The 23,191-nt window shown below is 48.2% G+C and overlaps 1 protein-coding gene across 4 annotated transcripts in view; it reads right to left on the bottom strand.

The window, feature by feature from the left end:
* Positions 1-1,908: 1,908 nt before the first annotated feature.
* Positions 1,909-23,191, bottom strand: part of SLC29A2 (solute carrier family 29 member 2) — a 32,945-nt gene continuing 11,662 nt past the window's right edge. For all 4 annotated transcript variants that reach the window (XM_061605610.1, XM_061605608.1, XM_061605609.1 and 1 more), the window contains exons 4-13: positions 20,372-20,556; positions 17,701-17,840; positions 15,357-15,491; positions 14,533-14,630; positions 11,870-11,954; positions 9,553-9,728; positions 8,636-8,741; positions 5,609-5,694; positions 4,662-4,861; positions 1,909-3,536 (exon numbers count right to left, since the gene is read on the bottom strand). In XM_061605610.1, coding sequence (XP_061461594.1) covers positions 3,425-3,536; positions 4,662-4,861; positions 5,609-5,694; positions 8,636-8,741; positions 9,553-9,728; positions 11,870-11,954; positions 14,533-14,630; positions 15,357-15,491; positions 17,701-17,840; positions 20,372-20,556 — 1,323 coding nt within the window. In that variant the 3' untranslated portion in view covers positions 1,909-3,424. The remainder of the gene's footprint in view (positions 3,537-4,661; positions 4,862-5,608; positions 5,695-8,635; positions 8,742-9,552; positions 9,729-11,869; positions 11,955-14,532; positions 14,631-15,356; positions 15,492-17,700; positions 17,841-20,371; positions 20,557-23,191) is intronic.

The raw sequence follows: 23,191 nt of genomic DNA, 5'->3' as shown, positions 1-23,191 counted from the left end.
CAATATTATGTTGATTTATTTCTCCAGCGGGGGAAAATTAACTCAGAAAAAATAAGGTGCGGTGGAGAAAGGGGGGCAGATGATCCCACTTCTTTTCAACTGCCAAACCTTAGGAAGCGGCGGGGACAGGAGGGAGTGGAAATACTGCTCATGTGAAAAATATTTGCACATGCTCAGTAACAGAGCAACCAGAGGGAGTAAAAATTAGAGGGCTGGGCCACAAGGAAACAGCAACACAAATCCTTCCCAGAAGAACGCCAACTTGTGTGAATGGAAAACAATGGATTTGAAGCTACCATTAAGCATGAAGTGCAGACCTTTCAAATCTATTATGATGGTAAAAGCAGTGCATTTGCTATGAAGAAATGCTCCCATGTGGATAAGCCCTGCATTACTGCCGTCTTAAGGAGGGCTCTTATGCTATCGCACAACGAAAACTGGACAAAAAACCCCAACAACAACCCTGGCACATCTGTTTTATAAAACGTTAACAGGATTTCAGCAGGTTATGGGACAAGCACTGATTGGAAAACAAAGCATCATGTCTGCCCTGAAACGTTTGCAGGCGCAAACAGTATTGAACGCAGGATTGTGTATAAGTGCCCCATACCATCAGGAGCACAAATCATCATGAAAGCAGAATGAAAAGGAGGTCTGGATGAGCCCTAGGCCTTGACAAAGCTGTGTTTGATAGCCCAGGATATTGATAATTGATAAAATGCATCCAGAAAAGGAACCCTCTTCCACATCATGCTGTTGCAGTAAACCTTCCATGCCATTGGTAGATCTTTGGTCCAATTCCACCATTTCCCATCCACACCAGTGGGCAAACTGTGATGGAATGTATCTATAATTCACTCCAGGAGGAAGGAACCTGTGGCCCTTCCACTATCTCTGGACTACAACTCCCATCATCTTTGACCTGGCTGGGGCTGATGGTAGCTGGCGTCCGACAGCACCTGGAAGGACACAGCTTCCCCGCTCCTGTATCAGTCCTTCCACCCCTCCCCCCTCATTCCTTTCAGAGAACCATGCGCGACTGCTGAGCATGCACACGCTTCCCTTACAAAAACAAAAATCCCACCAGAATGCCGGTATTTTAAAACCTCAGCGGCTGTGGTCAATGGTTCCCCTTTTCCAGCCACACTTCCTTTCTAATCTCATTGGGCCCTTCCAGGTTCTGCAGGCCAGACTTCCTCTAAGGTCACCCATGCGCAAAACGGTGACCAGATGGAGGTAGACTGGAGGGGGGTGGGATGCCCGAATGGAAGAGGGAGAGTTTGTAATGCAGAACCACGGTTTGCTAGACACCGCTGAGGAACGAGAGGCAGGACATGTGGAGCTGCCTCATTGAATTTTAAAAATCAGGGCACTTCAGGACTCTGTGAGCCATTCCCCCCCCCCTTTTTTTTAAAAAAACAACAACTTCCAGTTTGCTGCAAAAGATGTTACGCCGTCCATCTTTAAGTCTGTGCTGCAATTCGTGCTACACCCCCAAAATGTGTGCATTCCACAAAACAGTGGTTCCCAATTTTTTTCCCCAGACTTGAACATTGCTAAGGGTCTCGGTTAACGATTTCTCTGCCTGTTGCAGCCATTGCAATGCGCTACGCAAGATGCTGCATGGTTCTCAATTGTATTTTTGTTGCTTCTTTTCTTTCTTAGATTGTATCTGATCGCATTACAATTTGCATTCCGTGCAATTCTATAAAAGTCAACTTGAAAGCGTTCTTCACAGACGCCCGAATAAAGCTTGTGGACCACCAGTGCCCACAGGCCAACGTTTGGGAACCCCTGACTTACTATACAAAGGTAGCATTCGCATTTGTTGCTTTGCCCACTTGGCCCCTGGCCCCTGGCCCCGGAAGGTTATCCAGAAGGGAACTGGGCAATAAAATACAATAATAATACAATTAAAAATCTATTTAATACAGATATGAATGAAGCTCGTGGACCACTGGTGGTCCACAGACCACAGTTTGGGAACCCCTGCCATAAAACAACATCTGTAAAATGTAATTGGCAGATTCCTCCTTGTAAGGTTGGAACTGTTTATTATGAGGGCTCATTATAGAGCTGTAACTTCCCATAGGCACCTGGTTGGCCACTGTGAGGACAGGACGCTGGACTAGATGGCCCACTGGCGTGATCCAAAAGGCTCTCCTTCCCCCCCAAAGCATCTTTTTCCAACCTTGGGTCCCCAGATGTTGTTGGACTACAACTCCCATCAGCCCCAGCCAGAATGGCCAACGGTCAGGAATGATGGCGATTGTAATCCAGCAACATCTGGATGGGACCAAGAGTTAGGAAAGGCTGCCCTAAAAGATTGTTACAGTATGGCAGCCTCCCCACAACCAAGTGCCTTGGACTACAACACATGATGGGTCTGGCTGATGGGTGCTGCTGTCCAAAACATCTGGTGCACACCTACTTGGGGGAGGCTGGGACCGCTGTAGCAAACCTGCTCCAGAATGTGACATCTTGTGGACATTTTTCGTCTTCTGTTTGAAGGTGCAAGTTTCTAGCCCTGGGGTTTTAGCAAAGAAGTTCGAAGCAACAAAAGCTCCGGAAGCAAGATCCTTAAAGGGGTGGAAGCGGGTGAGAAGTAGAGTGTGGGTGGCCTTGCCCCAGATGGGTGATGTGGGGAGGTGGATGCAGCAAATCCAGGCCTAGGGTTTACTGCTGGATTTCACAGAATCATAGAGTTGGAAGGGACCTATAAGGCCATCAAGTCCAACCCTCTGCTCAATGCAGGAATCCAAACCAAAGCATTCCTGACAGATGGCTATCCAGCTGCCTCTTGAAGGCCTCCAATGTTGGAGAGCCCACCACCTCTCTAGGTCATTGGTTCCATTTGAGGCAGACTCTTCCCCGCCGTGCTGTCACCCTCCAGGAGTACATTCTGTGGAGCGATTGTGCGTCGTAGAACAATATCTCCTCAGTTTGAAAAGTGAAGAGAGAAGAAGAAAAATAACAAGTGTGGGGATGTTTGTGAAATCGCCCTTTTCAGTGTGCGTCATCAGCCAGGCCCAAGTGGAAGAGGCAGATCTGCTCCTCCATATCCGGATGCAGAAAACGTGGGTCTTGCAAAAAGGGTCACTCCCTGCTCTGGCTTTCCCTCCGCTTGGAAAAACCCAGGAGTCTTTCAGAAGTCTTCCAAAAACCCAGGAGTCTTTTAGACTTCTGGGGAAAGGGAAAGGTAATTGAGTAAACCTGAACTCATGCATCTACAGACTAGAAGGGGGGATAGGTTCCCTTTGTTGGAAATTGGCTACAGTGCTCTGTTCTGCTCCCCAGAAAGGATATTAGCTGCCACATATAGAGCAAAACCGGGAGGGGGGACAGCAACCAGCCTCTTCGAGTTGTCAAAGCAGCACAGACACTTTGCTGTTGCTAAAGTCCGTCACTCACAGGATGGCACCCGTCAAAGCAAGGCCTTGAGGATGAAGGACAGCCCGGCTCCGCAGGAAAGCCCCAACGCCAGGAAAAATGTCATGATGGCCCCTGCCAACTCGCTCTCGTGTGGCTGCACCTGCCTGGGGGGTGAAAAACAGAGGAAGAGAAAAAGAAGACGCTTGAACGTCTTGCAGGAAAGGTCCCTCCTTTTTGCCCAACCTAGGCAGGCAGCCAGTGCTGGATTTACGCACAAGCTAAGTGAACTGTAGCTTAGGGCAGGGGTGGGGAACCTCTGGCCTCCAGGCCAAATCCGGCTTCAGGGTAGCCACCCCTACTCCCCTGACACACACATGACATCAGGTGTGGGGCGGAGCTTAACGTGAGCTCCCGATTCTTCCTTTGCTGGAGGAAGGTGCACTTCCACCTGCCCGTCAGCTGAAAGGCGGTAGGAGCGCGCTTTGCTCAACAGCCACTTCTCCCTCCCAGTGCTGCTCTTTGAACCTCTGAAAACTGGAGGTTCCAAGAGCAGCGCAGGACCGTTTGAAACCCCTTTCCCAAACAGCCTCATGCTGCTCTTTTAACCTCAGATTTCAGTGTGCATGTGGCCAAAGAGGAGCAATGATAATAATAATAACAACAGTAATAGCAATAATTTGAGGATCCACTATTAACAGCTAGTATTTGGGGCAACTCCCTCTTTATCCCTTTTGTGGAAGGGCCATAGCCTTGCATGCTTTGCATGCAGAAGTTCCCAGATTCAGTCCCCAAGGGCATCTCCAGGTGAAGCTGGAAGAGACTCAGGCCTGGAGAGCGTCATGGCTCAGGGGCAGTACAGCATCTGCCTTTGCATGCAGAAAGTCCCAGCTTCAATCGCCAGCATCTCGAAATAGGCCGGAGAAATACCCCCCTCTAGACAGCCACTGCTAATCAGGGTAGATGACGCTAAGCTAAATGAACCAATGGTCTGGTTCAATATAAGGAAGGTTCCTGTGCACCTTTGCCTTAAGGGAAGGGCCACAGTTCAGCGGCAGAACATCTACTTTGCAGGCAGAAGGTCTGAGATTCAATCCCCAGCTGGGAAAGACCCCTACCGGAAACCCCGGACAGCTGCTGCTGGCCAGTGTCAACCAGGGTTAGCCACTGGGATGCCCGTACCTCATTAAAATAATTATAACAATAGGGGTAATTTGCTAGTGCGGACACTCTCATTCATCATGTGGCTTTTGTGCGCTTCAGGAGGAGGATGTGGCTCAACGCGCACTCACTTTGGGGCCAGGCACATGGTGAGGGAGACGAAGTAGCCGTTGGAGAGCGAGAAGACGACCATGAAGAGGACGAACCAGGGATCCTGGCGGAACAGCATAGGCAGGAATGCACGCTGGGGGACGCTGCAGAACAGCAGGAGCGGGATGAGCAGGAGGCGGAGCCCCACCACGGCAGGGAGGAGCCGTAGGTGCTTCTCCGGCTGGGAAGAGCCAAAAAAAAAAAAAAGCATCCTTTGTTTTATTACTCATTGCCTAATAAACATCTAAATAAATAAAAGCCACCTGTCTTCACAAGGACTGGGCACCGGAAGATCCTCAGTGGAAGATCTTAGGATTCGAGCAGGCTCCCATAGAAACAGGGGCACAAAAGCTTTTTCAGGCTGAGCGCCACATTCCCTTCTGGTCAACCTCCCAGGGGCCACATGCTGGTGGTGGGTGGGGCCAGAGACAAAAGCGAGCAGAGCAATGAATGTGAATTTTATTGTGGTACAGTAGGCTAGTTTCTACACAAAATACCTCCCATCCCAAGGAAGCAAAAGCATTGTCAGAGTTCGAGGACACTTCCCAGACAGACAAAAGCATTCAAGGAGAGTGCAAAGAACAGCCAGTGAGGGGTGTGGCCTGGCCTCAAGGGGTGTGGCTGGAAAGGGCATGTGGCCTAGGGAGAATCCCAAGGGCCAGATAGGTTTGGGGGGGCTGCGTGTGCCTCCACCCCACCCCTGCTCTATCATTTGCCAAGTGAGAGAGAAGACTTCCTGGAGCTCCAAAAGTGGGCCCTGACGCACGAAATGTTATGTTACAATAAAACTGGCCTCATCTGCTCTTGTTAGGAGAGGCTAACACCATTACCCCTCTGGAATCTGCCCAGGAGAAACGGTCACGCTGCTTTGGACAGCGTAGGACTGATCCCACTGCACCCACCATTACTGGTCATCACCATCACTTACCCAGAGGAAATAGGAGGTAGCGCTACGGCCCAGCCAGTCCATGACATTGAACAAAAGGAAGCAGCAGACTGGAGTGAAGAATTTGCCTGAGGCGGAGGGGAAAGACCCAGAGGAAGGGTACACAAAACTTCAAAACTGCAGAGTTTCCTTATATTTTGATACACTTCACAGCTACTTGTTTTTTAAAGTTTGGTTTTATCGCTATGTTTATTACGAATGGCTCTTATTAAAGGTTTTAGTTGATTCAGCAGGATCTAAACCTTACTAAATAAATAAGATGAAATGAAGCCGCGGCTCTTAATAGGTTCAGCTTCAAACCAAACCCGGGCTGGAGACTCTGGTGCCTCAGAAGATGCAGCGCCTTTCTTGAGACTACGATTCTCCTGGAAGAAGATCACAGCAGGAGGCCTTAGCAAATGCTTCCATTGTGAAAGGGGAGAGGGAATGAAATGGTTGTTCCCTAGCCTTAAAAAAAAATGGCAGATGTTGCTAGAAAATGATAATTCTTGTAGCAAACAGTTGCAGATGAAAGATAAGGGTTTCATGCACCATTTAGTAGTCAGGTCTCACTTTATTCAGCCTTGCCCTAGCAACCTTTTTTACCTCCCACTGCTAACCAAGGGTGTAATCATCCTGGGTCTCAGAGGGGTGTGTGTCTTAGACCCCTTACTTTTTTGGGAGCAGGGTCCCTACGTCTCCAGCATTCCACAAGCCAATCCGCATGAAAAGGGAGCCACAGAGAAGAGTCTTCGAACATGCTTCCTTGTCCTTTCCTGCTGATTGGAGCCAATCAGAGTGAAAGGAGGTAAGTTAACACTCGAGAAGACTCTTCTCAGTAGCTAACACTCTTCTCTTTCATGTTCACTGGCTCCTGGGGACATCTGTTGCGGGAGAAGGCATTAACAAGGATCTCATTCTCAACAATGCAGCAAAAAAGGGGGGGAGGGGGCATGCCTGTGATTAACAAGAAGAGACCCTGCACTTCTGAATTTGCTACTACACTATTGCCACTAAGTTTTCCGCAGTCAGCACAGGATCATACCTCTCCTATACATCACCACAATTAAGAGAAAGAACAATGCCTTATATAAGGCCCCATCTGCACTATACCTTTAAAGCATCATCATACAACTTTAAAGAGTCAGCCCCCCCAAAGGATCCTGGGAACTGTAGTTTCTTAAGGGTGCTGGGAGTTGTTAGGAGACCCCTCATTCCCCTCACAGAATTATAATTCCGAGAGTGCTGTTACGCTCCTGTTCCCACTTGTAATTCCCAGCAACTGGCATTCAGAGGCATACTGCCTCCAACAGGGGAGGGAGAACATAGCCATCATGCCTAGTGGTCACTGATATCCTCCATGAATATGTCCAATCCTTGTTTAAATGGCTTGGCAGGCCTGATCTGACCCACGGCTTGCATGTTCACCACCCTTGGAGTAAAGTCACACACTCTATCCCCCTCTATTCAGCACTGGTTAGGCCTCATCTTGAATACTGCATCCAGTTCAGGTCTCTGCACTTCAAGAAGGATGCAGACAAACTAGAACAAGTTCAGAGGGGGGCAATAAAGATGATCAGGGGACTAGAAACAAAGCCCTATGAGGACAGACTGAAAGAACTGGGCATGTTTAGCCTGGAGAAGAGAAGACTGAGGGGGATATGACAGCCCTCTTCAAGTACTTGAAAGGTTGCCACACAGAGGAGGGCCAGGATCTCTTCTCGATCGTCCCAGAGTGCAGGACACAGAAGAATGTGCTCAAGTTACAGGAAGCCAGATTTCAACTGAACATCAGGAAAACCTTCCTAACTATTAGAACGGTACAACAATGGAACCAATGACCTAGGGAGGTGGTGGGCTCTCCAACATTGAAGGCCTTCAAGAGTATGCTGTAAGTTGGATTCCTGCATTAAGCAGGGGGTTGGACTTGATGGCCTTATAGGCCCCTTCCAACTCTACTATTCTATTATTCTAATCCCTCATCCCCCCCCCCACTGCTCACTTCCTTTGCAGAGGTAGGATTAGGAAGCTGCGTTATGCCAGGTCAGATGACGTTTTGCCCACCTAGCCCAGTATTGTCTAGTCTGACTGGCAGCAGCTGTCCAGGATCTCAGCAAAGACAGGTCTTCCCCATCTCCTGTTCCCTGATCATTGCAACCGGAGATGCCAGGGACTGAAAGTGGGACCTTCTCTGTGCAAAGCAGGTGCCAGGAAGACAGGAAACTGCCTGACACAGAGTCAGACTGTTGGTCCATTTAGCTCAGTGCTGTCTCCTCTGACTGGCAGCAGCTCTCCAAGGTCTTAGGCAGGGGTCTCACCCAGCCCTACCTAGAGATCCCGCCAGGGATTGAACCTGGGACCTTCTGCATGCAAAGCAGGTGCTCTGCCACCAAGCTACGGCCCTTCCCCAGTTAGCAATGCCCCAGTTCATAGAACAAAAACTGCTGACCTGTCTCAGACAATTTGTTGGAGGACTCAGGACAGAAAAAAAGGAAGCCCTTCTTTACACAGTGCTTAATTAAACTGTGGAGCTGCCTCCCACAGGAGGCAGGGATGGCCACCAACTTGGATGGCTTTAGAAGAGGATGAGACAAATTCGTGGAGGATACGGCTATCATTAGCCAAAATGGCTATCCTCTGACCCCGTGGCTAGAAGCAGTATGCTTCTGAATGCCAGTTGCTGGAAGCTGCAAGAGGGAAGGGTGCTCTTGCACGTAGAGGTCCTGCTTGTGGGCACCTGGTTGGCCACTGCGAGAACAGGATGCTGGACTAGCCGGGCCACTGGCCTGATCCAGCAGGCTTTTATGTCCATCAGCTTAGCGTCATCTGCCCTGGCTGTCAGCGGCTCTCCAGGCAGGGGACACTCCCAGAGCTAGCTGGAGATGCTGCAGATTGAACCCCGAGACCTTCCGCAGGCAAGGCAGGTGCTCTATCACCGAGTGAGGACCTTTCTGCGGGGTTCTAGTCTCGAGCCACCTCTAGCACACAAGGGCCAGCCCTCCCCTCTCGGATCCCTCCCCCATCACTCACTCCAGGTGTCGTTCCCAGAGGTGCTGACGACACTGGCCGTGATGGCAGGAAACACGGACAGGGTGACGGAGAAGACCAGGACGATGCACAAGGCCAGCTGCCAGATCTGTGGCGGGAAGGCAGAAGAAGCAAGCGGGAGAGAGTGAGAGCTCACCACTAGCAAAACCATCACCCTTGGCACTCCGCCCCTCCTTCTTCTGTTACACCCCTCCTCCCCATTTCACACAAGCGGTGGGTCCAGGGACTCCTCGAGACCAGGCCCAGGAAGCAGAAAATCAGAAACTGCTGAAATAAACCTACGTTGGAACAGGTTCCGGCCCCATCTGCTCTGTGCATCGAAAGTACTCTTATACCACTTTTAAAAACCGTAACTTAGTTTATTGTGGGTGCCGAGAGTTGTTAGGAGGTCCCCATTCCCCCTCACAGAGCTACAATCCCCAAAGCGGTTTAAACAATCAATCCCTCTCCCCAAGGAAGTCTGGGAATTGTCGCTCTGTGAGGGAAAGGAATGGTTTCCTAACAGCTCTCAACACCCTTCACAAACTACAGGGGTTTGCAGGCCCTGACGCCGATCAGCTGACCATCAGACACTTGCCTGCAAAGCACAGCGCCTTTGCCCGCGCAGTCTGATTTCAAAGTGTGCGGGCAAAGAAAAAACAGGTCACCGGGCGTCACTGTGAAGTCAAGTGATTGGCAGGTGGCTGGCCCCACCCTCCTGTCAAAGTTGGCTTGCAGGGGGTGGGGGAAGGATGTAAGGATCTGGCCTGCCAGCCAGAGTCAGTTCCCTTTCCTTGTGCTATCTGAATCATTTTTCATCGAAGGTGCCGAAGACTGGGGCATTCACTACCACTGAACTACCGCTTCCAAGTGCATTCTTCCCATGTAGTTTACCCCAAGACTACAGTTACAGTTCCTACCTTCCTGAGGACGCCTAGGACTGACGGTTTTGTTGGAGGCAGACCTGCCCCTCTGTTCCCATTCATCGTCTCCAGGGGACACTTTGAGTCTTCCTGCTCCAAGGCTAGGATACTTCCATTACTCAAGCCCAGCGATTCTCCTTGGGAACTGTCTGGCACAACGGTGACACCACCCTCTGGAGACGGAACAGGAAAGCGAGCGAATCAGCACATGGCCAAAGTCGAGTAACCTTGCAGGCTCTAACAGCCTGCTACCCTCCCTCTACATACAGAGCCATGGCAGCTGGTGGTTCCACGCTGAAGCATCTTGGACAGCTCCTTGAAAGTTCGGACTAAAACCCAGAGCGGATTCTACTGCCCCACTGACATGGAGCCCCCAGCTGCCGCTGATAGAGAGATCTCTCTCCCTCACCTCTCCCGTCTGCCCAAGAGCTTGATGCACGAGATACTGCTTATGGGCTTCCCACAGGGAACCGTTGGCGCTCCAGATGTTGCTGAACTATAATTCCCATCGTCCCTGGCCATTGGCCATCCTTGCTGAGGCTGATGGGGAGTTGTAGTTCAGCAACACCGGGAGGGCCAAAAGTTTTCTGCGCCTGGACTAGCCACTCAGCTGTTATCTATGCCTGACCACCTTTATAATAATGGGCTCTTGCTGGGAGGAAAGGCGGGATATAAATCAAGTAACAAATCAAAGAAATAAATAATAAATAAAAATTTAAAAATAATTCCAGAAGCCCACCTGCCTCATCCACTTCTGACCTCTTTGCCTTGTTCGCCCCACCCAAATCTATTTTCTTCATCCCACTGTGCCCTCCAAGCTTCCAGATCCCGTTGGGTAAGATGGTCTCGCCGTGAAAGGCATTTATGTCGGCCAGTGTATCAGTTGTTTTTATTTAAAAACTCTTTTAGTGTGCCTTTAAGCAGAGTTGCAGATTTTTTTCATTCTGTCTCTGCTAGGGGAAAGCTTTATGCTGCTATTTTTAATCATTTCTGTTGCTTTAAATATGGCATTTTGTTTTTCTAGTTGCTGAATGATGTTTGTTTCTTTGTTTAATAAGTCACCTTGAGAACTGTATTGATGAGCAGCCATATGCATTTAATTATTACTAAACAACAACTGTAAGTAATTTTAGTATCTAACTAAATTATATTCACAACAGACCTAATAAAATTAATGGTCTTAAGTTAGTTACATCCATCAATTTCAATGGGTCTACTCTGAATGGGACTAACATTAAATACAACCTAATAATAATAATAATATCGTTTGAACCTAGAGTTGTTTTTTTAAAAAAACTTGTAATTTGTCTAGATAAAGGGTTCCCAAACCATGACCCATGGACCACTAGAGCTTCATCCAGGTGGTCCGTGGCATGTGTGTGGGTTTGTGGCTGAAGACGCCACATCCATCATATTAATTATCCATATTGATTTACAATTGCATTTTAATGGCTTCTTTTCTTTCTTACATTGGATTAAAATTTGAATTCTACGGAATACAATAAAATATAAGAAATAAAAAAAAGCAACAAACATATAATTAAATAAACCACACAGCAATGATAAAAATCATGAAGAGGTCCCACCAAGTAACCTCAGCAATTTTCAAATGGCCCATTGGGGGGAAAAGTTTGGGAAGCACTGGCCTAGATGCCAATCAGGCTGACAAACACATGCCTGGGATGGCTCACCTGTGGCCCTCCAGATGTTGCAGGACTAGTTTATCATCCATAAACATTGGCCATGCTGGCTGGGGCTGACAGGAGTTGCGGTCGAGCAGCATCTGGAGGGCACCAGGTTCCCTGACCCTGCCCTCCTTTATTAAATGCAGTGGTGTAGTTGTCCAGGGTCTCTGGGGGGTCTTAGACTCCTTATTTTGGGGAGCAGGGTCCCCATGTCTCCAGCATCCTATGAGACAATCAGCATGAAAGGGGAGTGCATTAGCCACTGAGAAGAGTCCTCTAACATGCTTCCTTGTCCTTTCCTGCTGATTGGAGCCAATCAGAGCAAAAGGAGGTGAGTCAGCCAATGAGAAGACTCTTTTCAGTAGCTAACACTCTCCTCTTTGGGGCTTATCGGCTCCTAGGGACGTCTGTTGTTGTGGGAGAAGGCATTAACAAGGATCTTATTCTCAACCCAGCAGCAAAAAAAGGGATGGGCGTGGCTGTGACTATCATGAAGGGACCCTGCACCACTGGATTTGCCACTACACTACTGTTTAAATGTGTGAATTGGCTCCAAGGCAACATTTGAGAGGCCTCTCAACAGGGCAGTCCGGCTGACCCGGCTCCCTCTTTCCTTTGAGCCTGCTTACCAGGGGAGAGAAGTCCAGCCTTGGTCTCCAGCTCGCAGCCTGGTTCTTCCTGGGTTCTCTTGTCCAGGTAGTGACAGGCAAACTCCTGTAGAGAAAGAAGGGAGCCAAGATTGCAGTTGGTAGGGGGGGTTATCTGATCTCCCTAACCCCTACACGGTTGGGTGATAAGATTAAGAACATCAAAAGAGCCCAGTAGCCCATCTAGTCTAGCATCTTGTTCTCAGAGTGGCCAATCAGATCATAGAATAGTAGAGTTGGAAGGGGCCCGTAAGGCCATCCAGTCCAACCCCCTGCTCAATGCAGGAATCCAAATTCAAGCATCCCTGACAGGTCGCTGTCCAGCTGCCTCTTGAAAGCCTTCAGTGTTGAAGAACCCACCACTTCCCTAGGTCATTGGTTCCATTGTCATATGGCTCTAACAGTTAGGAAGTTTTTCCTGATGTCCAGTCGAAATCTGTCTTCCTGCAACTTGAGCCCATTATTCCGTGTCCTGCACTCTGGGACGATCGAGAAGAGATCCTGGTCCTCCTCTGTGGGCTCTAAGAAGCCCACAGGCAGGGCGTGAAGGCAAGTACCCTCCGTCATGCATAGGAACCAATGAAGAGTCCGGCAGCCGGATCAGGCCAATGGCCCAGCTAGTCCAACATCCTGTCCTCACAGAGGCCAGTTAGATGCCCCCAATGAGAAACCAACAAGCAGGACCTGAGTGCAAGAACATCTTTCCCCTCCTGCAGTTTCCAGCAACTGGTATTTAGCAGCACACTGCCTCGGACAGTGGAACATAGCCTTATCAATGAATTTGTCTGACCCTCTTTCACAGCCATCCAAGCTGGTGGCCATCGCTTGGAGGAGCAAATCCCACAGTATAAGCTGTGTGAAGAATGCACGGGAAATTACAACGGGATTACAATGCTGTCTAGCCTCCCCACACACAAATCAAAACAAATGCGCAATAAACCGGTTCTCTGGAAGCAAACTCTGCAAACCCTGCTAGCCACGGTGACTAGGTTCTCCCTCCCCTGTCAGAGACAGTGTGTCTCCAAATCCCACTTGCTGCAGATCACAGGTGGGGAGAGTTCCTGTTCTGCTCCGGTCCTGCTTGCAGGCTTCCCATGGAGGCATCTGGCCGGCCACTGTGAGACATGGAAACTGGACTAGATGGGCCACTGGCCTGATCTAGCAGCCAGGTTCTTCTGATGTTAAGCCCCACACAGTCTCCGGGACCCATCAAGCCAGATGCATCCAGGATAGATTCAGGACAGACAGTACCTTCTCCTTAATGACAAAAATCCTACTTTTGGCAAGGGGGCGGGGGGAGAGGGAGTTTGTTGCGCAAGAGTTCCAAACTGACTGTGCAACTTGGATTAAGTCAGAATATGCGATTGCATCCCACCCCTGAAAGAGTGGCAGTTTGAAAACGCCCAGAGAGCGACTCCTTTGCCGTACAAGTGGGCGATAAAAAGGACAGGCGTATGCGGGAGGGAGAGCTGAATTATCTGCATGCCTTTAGCCTAGATCAATGGCTGCCAAACTTTTTTCCCATGGACCACTTGAAAACTGTGCCGTGCTTTGTATGGTTTTTAATTCTATTTTTATGGCTTCTTTTACTTTTCTTATGTTTTGTATTTTTATTGCATTTCAATTTGAATTCCACAGGCAACCAAGAAGCAATAAAAATGCAATTAAAAATCAATATTTAATGCGAGGGATGGGGTTCGCTATCTAGCTCCGATCCACTCGTATTCCGATAGTCCGTCATTCAATCCCAATCCGCCCTTTTTTTGCACTTGATCCACCCTTTTTTTGCACTGGCCGATTCAATCCACTGTCTTGTTTTTGTTGTTGCTGTGAAAAAAAAATCCAGACATTTTAACGTAAATGCTTATGTAAATGATCATGGTGTTCCACGCGGTTTAGTTTTTCCAATTTATTACACCAACACACTGTTACGAACACATCAATTTAGAGGGAATTATGAAGATAATTACGTAAAATCGGGGGGGAAGGGAATCAAAACAAAAATCCATGCCGGTTACAGCCGCGGCCCACTGCAAAACATCCATGCTGATCACAGCTGTGACCCACTGCAAGAAATCAGTGCCAATTACAGCCACAACCCACCGCAATAAATCAGTACGCAAAGGTAACAGACTGTTGGATTCAGTCAAAATCCAGTACTAAGTCCGATTTAGCGGATATTCTCCCCCACTGCCAGTGCTGATGCCTCTCTTCAACCACAGATCCACAGACAGGCCAGAGACCACCTGAATGGAGCTCGCAGGCCACAGTTCGGGAACCCTGGACTAGATAGCTTTTATTTATTTATTTATTTGTTGAATTTCTATACCGCCCAACTAGCATCGCTCTCTGGGCGGTGTACAACAGAGGAATATAAATATACACAATAAAATCCAATAATTCAGTGCAAGGAACATGTAAGTAGGCATCCACAAATCTAAAATCAGTTAAACATATTTAAAGGGGATTAGACTAGGGCCCACTAATTTCTTCCTTCCCTCAAACCCATAGAATCATAGAATAGTAGAGTTGGAAGGGGCCTATAAGGCCATCAAGTCCAACCCAGTGGAAGGCTCTCCCCCATAAAACCAGGGTGAAGAGGGTGGGGCAAGAGGAGGGTGGGGGGAAAGAGGGCTTCCGCTCACCTTGTGGGGCAGCAAGATATAGCAGATGATCGAGATCAGGGTTCCAATGCAGGGAGTGACAAAGTAGCTCAAAGCAGATGTCTGCGCATCCACGCCACCTGAAAAGCCAAAGGAGACAAGATGGGATGCACAGTGTACAGAGGGCACACTTTCCCCCACACTATGAGGCGAAAGTTCCCGGGGCTTAGACACAACCCATGGTGGTGTGTGGGGTGACAGTAAGTGCTAGAACGTGCTGATTTTCCCCATTACATACCTTATTATTTTTTAAAAAATGACTTAAACACTGCCTTATCACCTCCGAGCCTCTCTCAGCCTCTGGCCAAGCTTATGTGACACCACGGAATGTTCGCAAATATTCCAACCGTTCAGGGTGAAGACACCTCCAACAGGACGTAGACAAGCAGGAGCAATTTTGGCAGGAGAAGTGATAAATTAGTATAGCTGCAGGGAGGGGGACCCCTCACACAGGAGGGGCAAGGAATGTGGGGGGTGTTATCAGGAAGCAGGAACAAAAGGCAAGGAGAGAGACTGAAGAATTAGCAGCTTGGGGACAGGGAATTCAGAGGCCGGGGCACTGCAGCACACAGAAAACTGCAGAGCGTTGCTTTGTTTTTACTCTAATGCAGATTGCATTCAAAAATAACAGTTTATATGTTAGTGCACCTCAGAGGCAAAGCCCTGAATGAAGGGAGAGGTGAGGCAAGAGAGATGAGGAAGTGAGAGGCCCAAGGAGAAACGGGGAGGTGGAACCTCACACAGGGCCCACAGGTGACTGCGTGCTTTTAGCAGGAATGAGTAGGCAACGGGCTCATGATACTCACTGGCCATGGAGAGCAACATGGCGATGGCTGCAAACGTCCCGGCCATTCCTTGGCCGCTCAGGAAGACGGTGCTGTAGCTCTGCGGAAAAGATCCCAGCTGCCCAAAGAGGCTGCCTTGCAGGACAGCGCAGAAGGCTGTCGAGAGGAGAGGAGGAAGGTGGAGGCAGTTAGAGCATGGGCTGCAAACATGCTCACTGGCATGCTCATCTTTAAAAGCTCACATGGCCTGGGAGCAAGCCTTAGACCGCGGCTGGGTGGGCTACCCTCCCCTCGCCCATCAAGGGCCACATTCCCTCATGGGCGACCTGTCTCCTCAACTAGAGGAAGTGGCAGAATTCCCTCCCCACAGAGGTTGGCTTGGCCCCTTCATTGTACAGTTTGTGTCACATGCTCAAGACACATTTCTTTACCCTGGCCTTTGACACTTGAGATATCCATCTGTCTATCATCTATATATCAGAGCCACCCTGTTCTTGTGACTGTGATTTGTTTTAAACTGTTTTTAATATTGTATTTTTAAGTTGTTTACAAGAGCAATGGACAGCAGGACTGTTATCATTAGCAAAAGGCAAGGAGCGAGTCTGAGGGATTAGCAGATGATGATGATGATAGTAACGACAACTGTGGCGGCTGGGGGCTCCATGTCAGTTGGGCAGTGGAATCCACTCTGGGTTTTAGTCTGAACTTTCAAGGAGCTGCCCACGGTGCTGAACTTATTTTGGGGGGTTCAGCACCTTGGGCAGCTCCTTGAAAGTTCAGACTGAAACCTGGAGTGGATTCCACTGCCCCACTGACACGGAGCCGCCAGCAGCCACCGCCTCCAGACATTGCTGAACTACAGTTCCCATCTTCCCTGTTTGCAGGGGCTGGGGCTGATGGGAGTTGTAGTTCAGCAACATCTGGAGGGCCACAGGTTCCCCACACCTGCCTTCAGTCACTGTCCCATCATCAAACTCCTCTTGCCACCAAGACGTTGAGTCTCCCAGTGCTTGAGCAAAATCTCCCCTTCTGTCATTTAAGCCCCTCAGACCTAGTCCTGCCCTGTGGGGCAGGAGCAGAGGACAAGACTTTGTTGTCCTCAGTGTGACAGCCTGTCAGGTATTTGAAGAGTGCTATCACATCCTCCTTCAGCCTTTTAGAGCTTTTGTGGTGTAATGGTTAACAGTGCCACGCTGGGACATGGGAGATCAAGGTTCAAATCCTCACTCAGCCATGACCTTGGGGCCAATCACTGTCTCTCAGCCTCGCCCACCTCACAGGGTTGTTGTGAGAATAAAATGGAGAGGGAGGAGAACCATATTTGTTCACCACCTTGAGCTCCTTGGAGGAAAGGTGATATATCAATGTCATCATAAACAAATAAATTTAAAATCACATTTCTATCCCACCTTTCGTTTCAGGAATTCAGAGTGGCATGCATGGCTCCCACCGCCTCCATTTTATTTTCACATCAACCCCATGAGGCTGGCCAGGCTGAGAGCGAGCCAAAGGTCATCCAGTGGTTATTTACTTATTTATTACATCCGTATACCGCCCCATAGCCAAAGCTCTCTGGGCGGTTTACAATTAAAACATTAAAAACAAATATACAAATTTAAAAACACATTTTTTTAAAAAAAACCAATTTAAATACACATGCTAAAATGTCTGGGAGAAGAGGAAAGTCTTAACCTGCTGCTGAAAAGATAACAGTGTTGGCACCAGGCGCACCTCATTGGTTAATATCCAACTAAGGCCAAAGGTCATCCAGTGGTTAGTATCCAACAAAGGTCTACTAAGGATTGTTGTTGTTAAATGCCTTCAAGTCGATTACAACTTATGGCGACCCCATGAATCTTTTTTGGATATATTCACAGGGTTTTCATGTTAAGAGGTATTCAGAGGTGGTTTAGCATTGCCTTCCTTATCTAAGCTTATGGTAACCAGTATTCCCAGGCAGTCTCCCATCCAAGTATGAACCAGGCCAGACCCTGCTTAGCTTCTGAGTACAGACGAGATTGGGCATGTTCAGGGTAGTATGGCCGTAGGCTCTACTAAGGATAGACCCATTGAAATGAATAGGCCTTGGTTAGTCATGCTGATTAATTTCAACGGGTCTACTCTGAGAAAAATTGACAAAGGTTACAAGCTTTATGGCCCAGCGTGGATTTGAACCTGTGTCTTCCCGACGGTAGGCCGACACTCTATCCACTGTTCCACCCTGCCTCTCAGTCGCTCTCTTCTCCAAAGTGAAACGCAGCTGTGCCCCACGCCACAGATATCGACGGTAGGAGCAGAGGGCAAAGGCCTTATTGCTCTGGCAGGGCAAAGCCAGCCCCCCACCCCACCCCCCACAAAAACTCACAGTTAATGAACCAGACGCTGGCCATGGTGATGGAGAAAAAACTCTGGGGCGACATCTCCACCCTGACCAGGACAGCTGTCAGCACAAAGAGGAACAGGATCCCCACTAGGCTGCCCAGGACGCGCACTTTGTCTGGAACGCTTTGCAGGGATGGAAAAAGAGAATGTTCAATGCTCAAAAGGGCGCATCGCCTGGATACAGCCGGATGGGGGTGGGCAGCTAAGAGAAGCGGGCAAGGAAGGAAACCAACTTGGATGGAGGAAGGAGCACAGGAAGCCGCTTTATACTGAGTCAGGCCACTGGTCCATCTAACTCACACTGGCTGGCAGCAGCGCTCCACCGTTTCAGGCATAGAATCTCTTCCAGCCCTACCCAAGGATGCCGGGGATTGAACTTGGAACCTTCCAGCGTGGAAGGCAGATGCTCTACCACTGAGCTATGGCCCTTCCCTTCAAAATAAAGGAAGTTTCTAGTCCACAGGGTCCTGAATAAAGGGCTGGTTTTAACAGGAAGCTGCCTTATATTGAGTCAAGTCATTGGTCCATCTAACTCAGAAGTGTCTACACTGACCAGCAGCGACTCTCCAGGATCTCAAGCAGCGATTCTGTCCCAGCCCTTTTCCTGGAGATGCTGCTGGGGTCAAACCAGGGACCTTGTCCATGAAAGGCAAATGCTCTTCCACTGAGCTAGGGGATAAACAGGGCAGGCAACTAAGAAAAACCAATAAGATTGGTGGCTCCATCTTATGAGACTGACTGTTAGGGGCATCCCTTTGACTCGACTCTACTATTATCTGTTTAATAAGATTTATATACCACTTAATCAACAGAAACCTCTCCGTGTTTTATATGAATATTTTTTCATTAAAAAAACAATAAAAAGCAAACGTTAACAAGTCAACATACAATTTATCCAAACATAAATAAAAAACAGCAGTTTTAAAACAATTATACATAATAAAATTACGCGTCTGGGCAGGCTTGCAAAACAGGAAAGTTTTTAGCAGGTGCCAAAAAGAATACAGCGAAGCTGCCTGCCTAACGTCAATGTGCAGGGAGTTCCAGAGAGCAGGTGCTGCCACACTGAAGGCTGGATTCCTGGCAAGAGCGGAACAAACATTATGTGGCACTCAGTGGTGGCTGGTGGCTCTACATCAGTGGAATCAGCTCCAGGTTTTAGTCCGAACTTTCAAAGTGCTGTCCAAGGCTGAAGCACCTTGGACAGCACCTTGAAAGTTCGAACTGAAACCCGGAGCGGATTCCACTGCCTCACCACACACTTGTAAAACAGCCAGTTCCACAGATCGACACATCCAAGTGGGCGCATGTGGAGTAAGGCTATCCGTCAAGTAAACTGATCTCAGTCTGCTGAGGGCTTTATATACTAATAGTCACACCTTGACTCTGTTCTGAAATTCTGCTTTATATACCTTGGGATTTTTACAGTCTGGCCAGGTTAGACTTTGTTCTCGCGATCCAGTGGCTCAAGAGGCTGGCTGGGGCCTGAGAGACCCCAATTCGAATTACACCCCTCTCGCATAGTCACTGAAAGAATAACGGCAAGACATTCTCTCTCTGCCTCAGTTCCCCCTGCGTATAATGGAAACAACGGCAGGCCTACCTCACAGGGTGGCTGCAAGGGCAAGTACGATCAAAATCAAGACTTTGCCATGACCCATCCCTTACAGAGCACTTTAGCCTGGTAGTGCCAACAAGTCTGCAGACAGCATTCTGGGGTCCATAGAAATTTTGCCTGATATCTTTGATTTTACAAACGCTAGAAACTTAATGGTTGCACCTAGTGTTAGCCCTACTCAGAGGGGACCCATAGAAAAGTCAGTCAACATGACTAAGTTAGGTCTATTAATTTCAGTGGGTCTATTTTATGCAGAGCCTAGTTCGATGCCATTAAAAATGACATTCTGTACCCTGGCAGGCAGTTCCTCTTGATCCAACCCCATGCTGCAGGGATTTATAGTGGGATGATGGAACTGTGTGTGTGTGGGGGGGAGGTCAGATACTTCCTCCCCCTTGCCACACTTCCAGTCATGATCCCCTCGCTGCAATTTAAGGGAGGGGGCTAAGTTCAAGCTTCTTGTTTTGGTACACGAAGCCCTATTCAGCTTGAGACCAGGATACCTGAAAGATCGTCTTACCCCTTATATACCCAGTCGATCACTGCGCTCTGCAGGTGAGGGCCTCCTGCAGATACCATCTCATTGGGAGGTCTGTTCTGCACAACATAGGGCCTTTAGCGCTGTGGTACCGGCCCTTTGGAATTCCCTCCCCTTAAATATTAGACAGGCGCCATCTCTGTTATCTTTTCAGCACCCCCTGAAGACCTTCCTCTTCCAACAAGCCTTTTAGGTAGAGACCTTATCCCAGCCTGTGTCTGTTTTGAAATTGCTTTTTAAGCTGTTTTTGAAGAATTTTTTAAAATATGTTTTTAAGATGTTTCATTTTTAAAAAAATTAAGCTGTTTTTGAGATTTTTAAAGACTTTTTAGTGTTTTGTGCCGGGCTCCTTCTGGGAAGAAGGGCAGGATATAAGTTTTTTTTTTATTATTATTATTATTATTATTATTATTATTATTAAGAAGAAGAAGAAGAAGAAGAAGAAGAAGAAGAAGAGGAAGAAGAAGAGGAAGAAGAAGAAGAAGCCCGGTGTCTCACCATTGGTAGAGGAGGGAGTTGAGAAGGGTGAACAGCAGCAGAGGCAGCTGAGACAGAAGTGCCAGCCAGTTGCTGAAGTTAAAGTCATCGCTGCAGCGGGGCGCAGGTTCAAGGCCCAGGGCGGTCCGATTCCCGTCCTCCTCGCCAACTGAGCAGTTCCCTGCTATGAGCCGAGTCTGAAAATACTGATGAGAGGATTATACCTTGGGGTGCACGAGAGACGTTAGTTTATTTATTATTTGTATTTACTAGTTGCTCTTTTTTTTCCAAGTTGAAAACTCAAAGCGGCTCACGTTAAAAACAAGAATAACAACATCATTAAACACTTGAACTGCATTAAAAACATTTCCCAAGAGAGGGGGCCAGACTTTCCTTGAAGCAAGACAGACCCTTAAAGCTCTTCCTAACCCAGATGCATGTAGGCTCCCTGAGGGTACTCAATGGCATGGGCACAAGGACACTTTGCGCATGCTCTAGCCATGCATTCAATGCAAGTTCCAGGGCTGGCCATCTTTGGCTCAGCCCCCAACTTGATCCCTTCCCTCTAGAGCTGGGCTCAAACCTCACAACGTGCAGCAATTACAAAAGAAGTTCAGACACCCTCAAGGAGTCTTCCCTCTCATCTCCCTTGCCCAAAAGTACAGTCAGGGCTTTGGGGCAGAAATCTCGGGAGGATACACTACCAAACACATGGGCTGCATTTAGACATCAGGGTAAACCATGATTTAGAGCAGGAGCAGGGAACCTTTTTTCAGCGCAGGGGCTGCATTCTCCTGCCGGGCAATCTTCTGGGGTGGGGGCAGGGAGAGAGAGGACATGCCAATGGTGGGTGGGATTGGAGGCAAAAGGGGGCGGAGCAACAACTGCAAATTTTACCTTTGTTTTTAAGATGTTTTTATGGTTTTATTGTTTGCTGTTTGCTGCCCTGGGAGGAAGGGTGGGATATAAATTATACCGCTTTTCTCGTATGCTGAAGATGCAGCTTATCACCCTGGCCTTTTGACACTTGAGAGAGAGATTTTAGGACTCTGTCTAGTTGTGATTTTAATTTGTTTCAAACTGTTTTTAAGATTGTATTTTACATTGTTGTTACCTGCCCTGGGACTTTCTGATGAAGGGTGGGTATTTATTACAGCCCTCTTCAAGTACATGAAAGGTTGTCACACAGAGGAGGGCCGGGATCTCTTCTCAATCGTCCCAGAGTGCAGGACATGGAATAATGGGCTCAAGTTGCAGGAAACCAGATTTCGACTGAACATCAGGAAAAACTTCCTAACTGTTAGAGCCATACGACAATGGAACCAATGACCTAGAGAGGTAGTGGGCTCTCCGACACTGGAGGCCTTCAAGAGGCAACTGGACAGCCATGTGTCGGGAATGCTTTGATTTGGATTCCTGCATTGATTGGCGGTTGGACTGGATGGCCTTACAGGCTGCTTCCAACTCTACTATTCTATTGTTGTTGTTGTTAATAATAATAATAATAATAATTTATTCAAGGAACTCGAACTAAAACCCTGAGCAGAGTCCATTGCCCCACTGACATGGGAGCCACCAGCCATCACTGCTTTGTATGGCAGGCTTGTTTCTACCCACACTCTCAGACCCATCTCTATCCTCCATCCAAGCAAACAAGGGGCATGATCAGAGTTTCAAGGACGTGTCCCAGCCAGGCAAAAACACTCCAGGAGGGTACAAAGCAGAGCCAGTGAGGGGCGTGGCATGGGGAGAATCCTGAGGGCCAGATTGGGAGGGCGGGAGGGCCACATTTGGCCCCCAGGGCTCAAGGTTCCCCACCCCTACTATGAAGAGAAAGCAGGAAAAGTGTATACATAAAGGTAGAAAGAAAGCATTAAACTTCCAAACCAAAATAATCTGCGGTGCAGTTGTCCAGTTCGGTAAGATGGGTAATTTGTATCAATACGCATGTACTAAAGCATGTATAAAAATGCATATGTTCGTGAAAAGGACATACAAACATGAATTGCATTAGAGAAAATTGCTTTGCAAAAATATGTATACAGTATTAGACAAAACTGCATACAAATTGTATATTTCAAGAGAAATTCGCACTAAAATGCTGATGAATTTTCACGTGGACCTTTTTTTTTTTAATTGCAAACAGATGCGGAAATGTGGAGAAACTGAATTTAAGAGCTGGAAAACGAGAGAAACCAAAATGGACAGTTCTGCCCTTCCTGAAGCTTTCGGTTAAGGCAACTTGCTCCCAAGTAAGCCAGAAGCAGGCACTGTACCTCAGTCCCTTGCCTTAGGAGAGGCTGTGTTATGCCCAGAAACTGGATCTGCTACAGTGAGCAGCGAGATCCTCGGCCTGCCTATTCAGCCGTAAGCCCTGCCGAGTTCAATGGGGGGTAATCCAAGGTTGTGACGCTAGTGGGTGTAGCTTTGGTGTGCGTTTCTATTGCAAACCAACCTGAACCAACAACATGTGGGTTGAAACACTGCCATCCACCGGTTTTTGCACTTCTCCAAATGTTGCAGTGCAATTCTAGGCTGAAAAAAGTACCCAGATGTCTTTGGGGGGGGGCAGGGAAATGCACACAAAATGTGTGTTTTGTGAAAAAAGTATAGAGCTATCTGCAACGTTGTGTGAGGGGAGTTGCACTCTTGCAATGGGGCCGTCATTTCCTCTCCAGCCCCCCATGAATACTCAAAATCTGCTCTGGAGGGTTCCCCAATCTTCCAGAGCTGATTTTGAGAGGGGCACCTGGTGAGCTGGAGGTGACCTTCCACTGCAAGCAGGGCAATTTGTTGCACCAGCAGAGCTGCATGATTGGATACAGCACATACACACAAAAA

Source organism: Rhineura floridana, chromosome 22, assembly GCF_030035675.1.
Source record: "Rhineura floridana isolate rRhiFlo1 chromosome 22, rRhiFlo1.hap2, whole genome shotgun sequence".
NCBI classification, from domain to species: Eukaryota; Metazoa; Chordata; class Lepidosauria; order Squamata; family Rhineuridae; genus Rhineura; species Rhineura floridana.
Note: the sequence above shows the minus strand (reverse complement) of the source record. Positions and strands in the feature narration are given on the sequence as shown.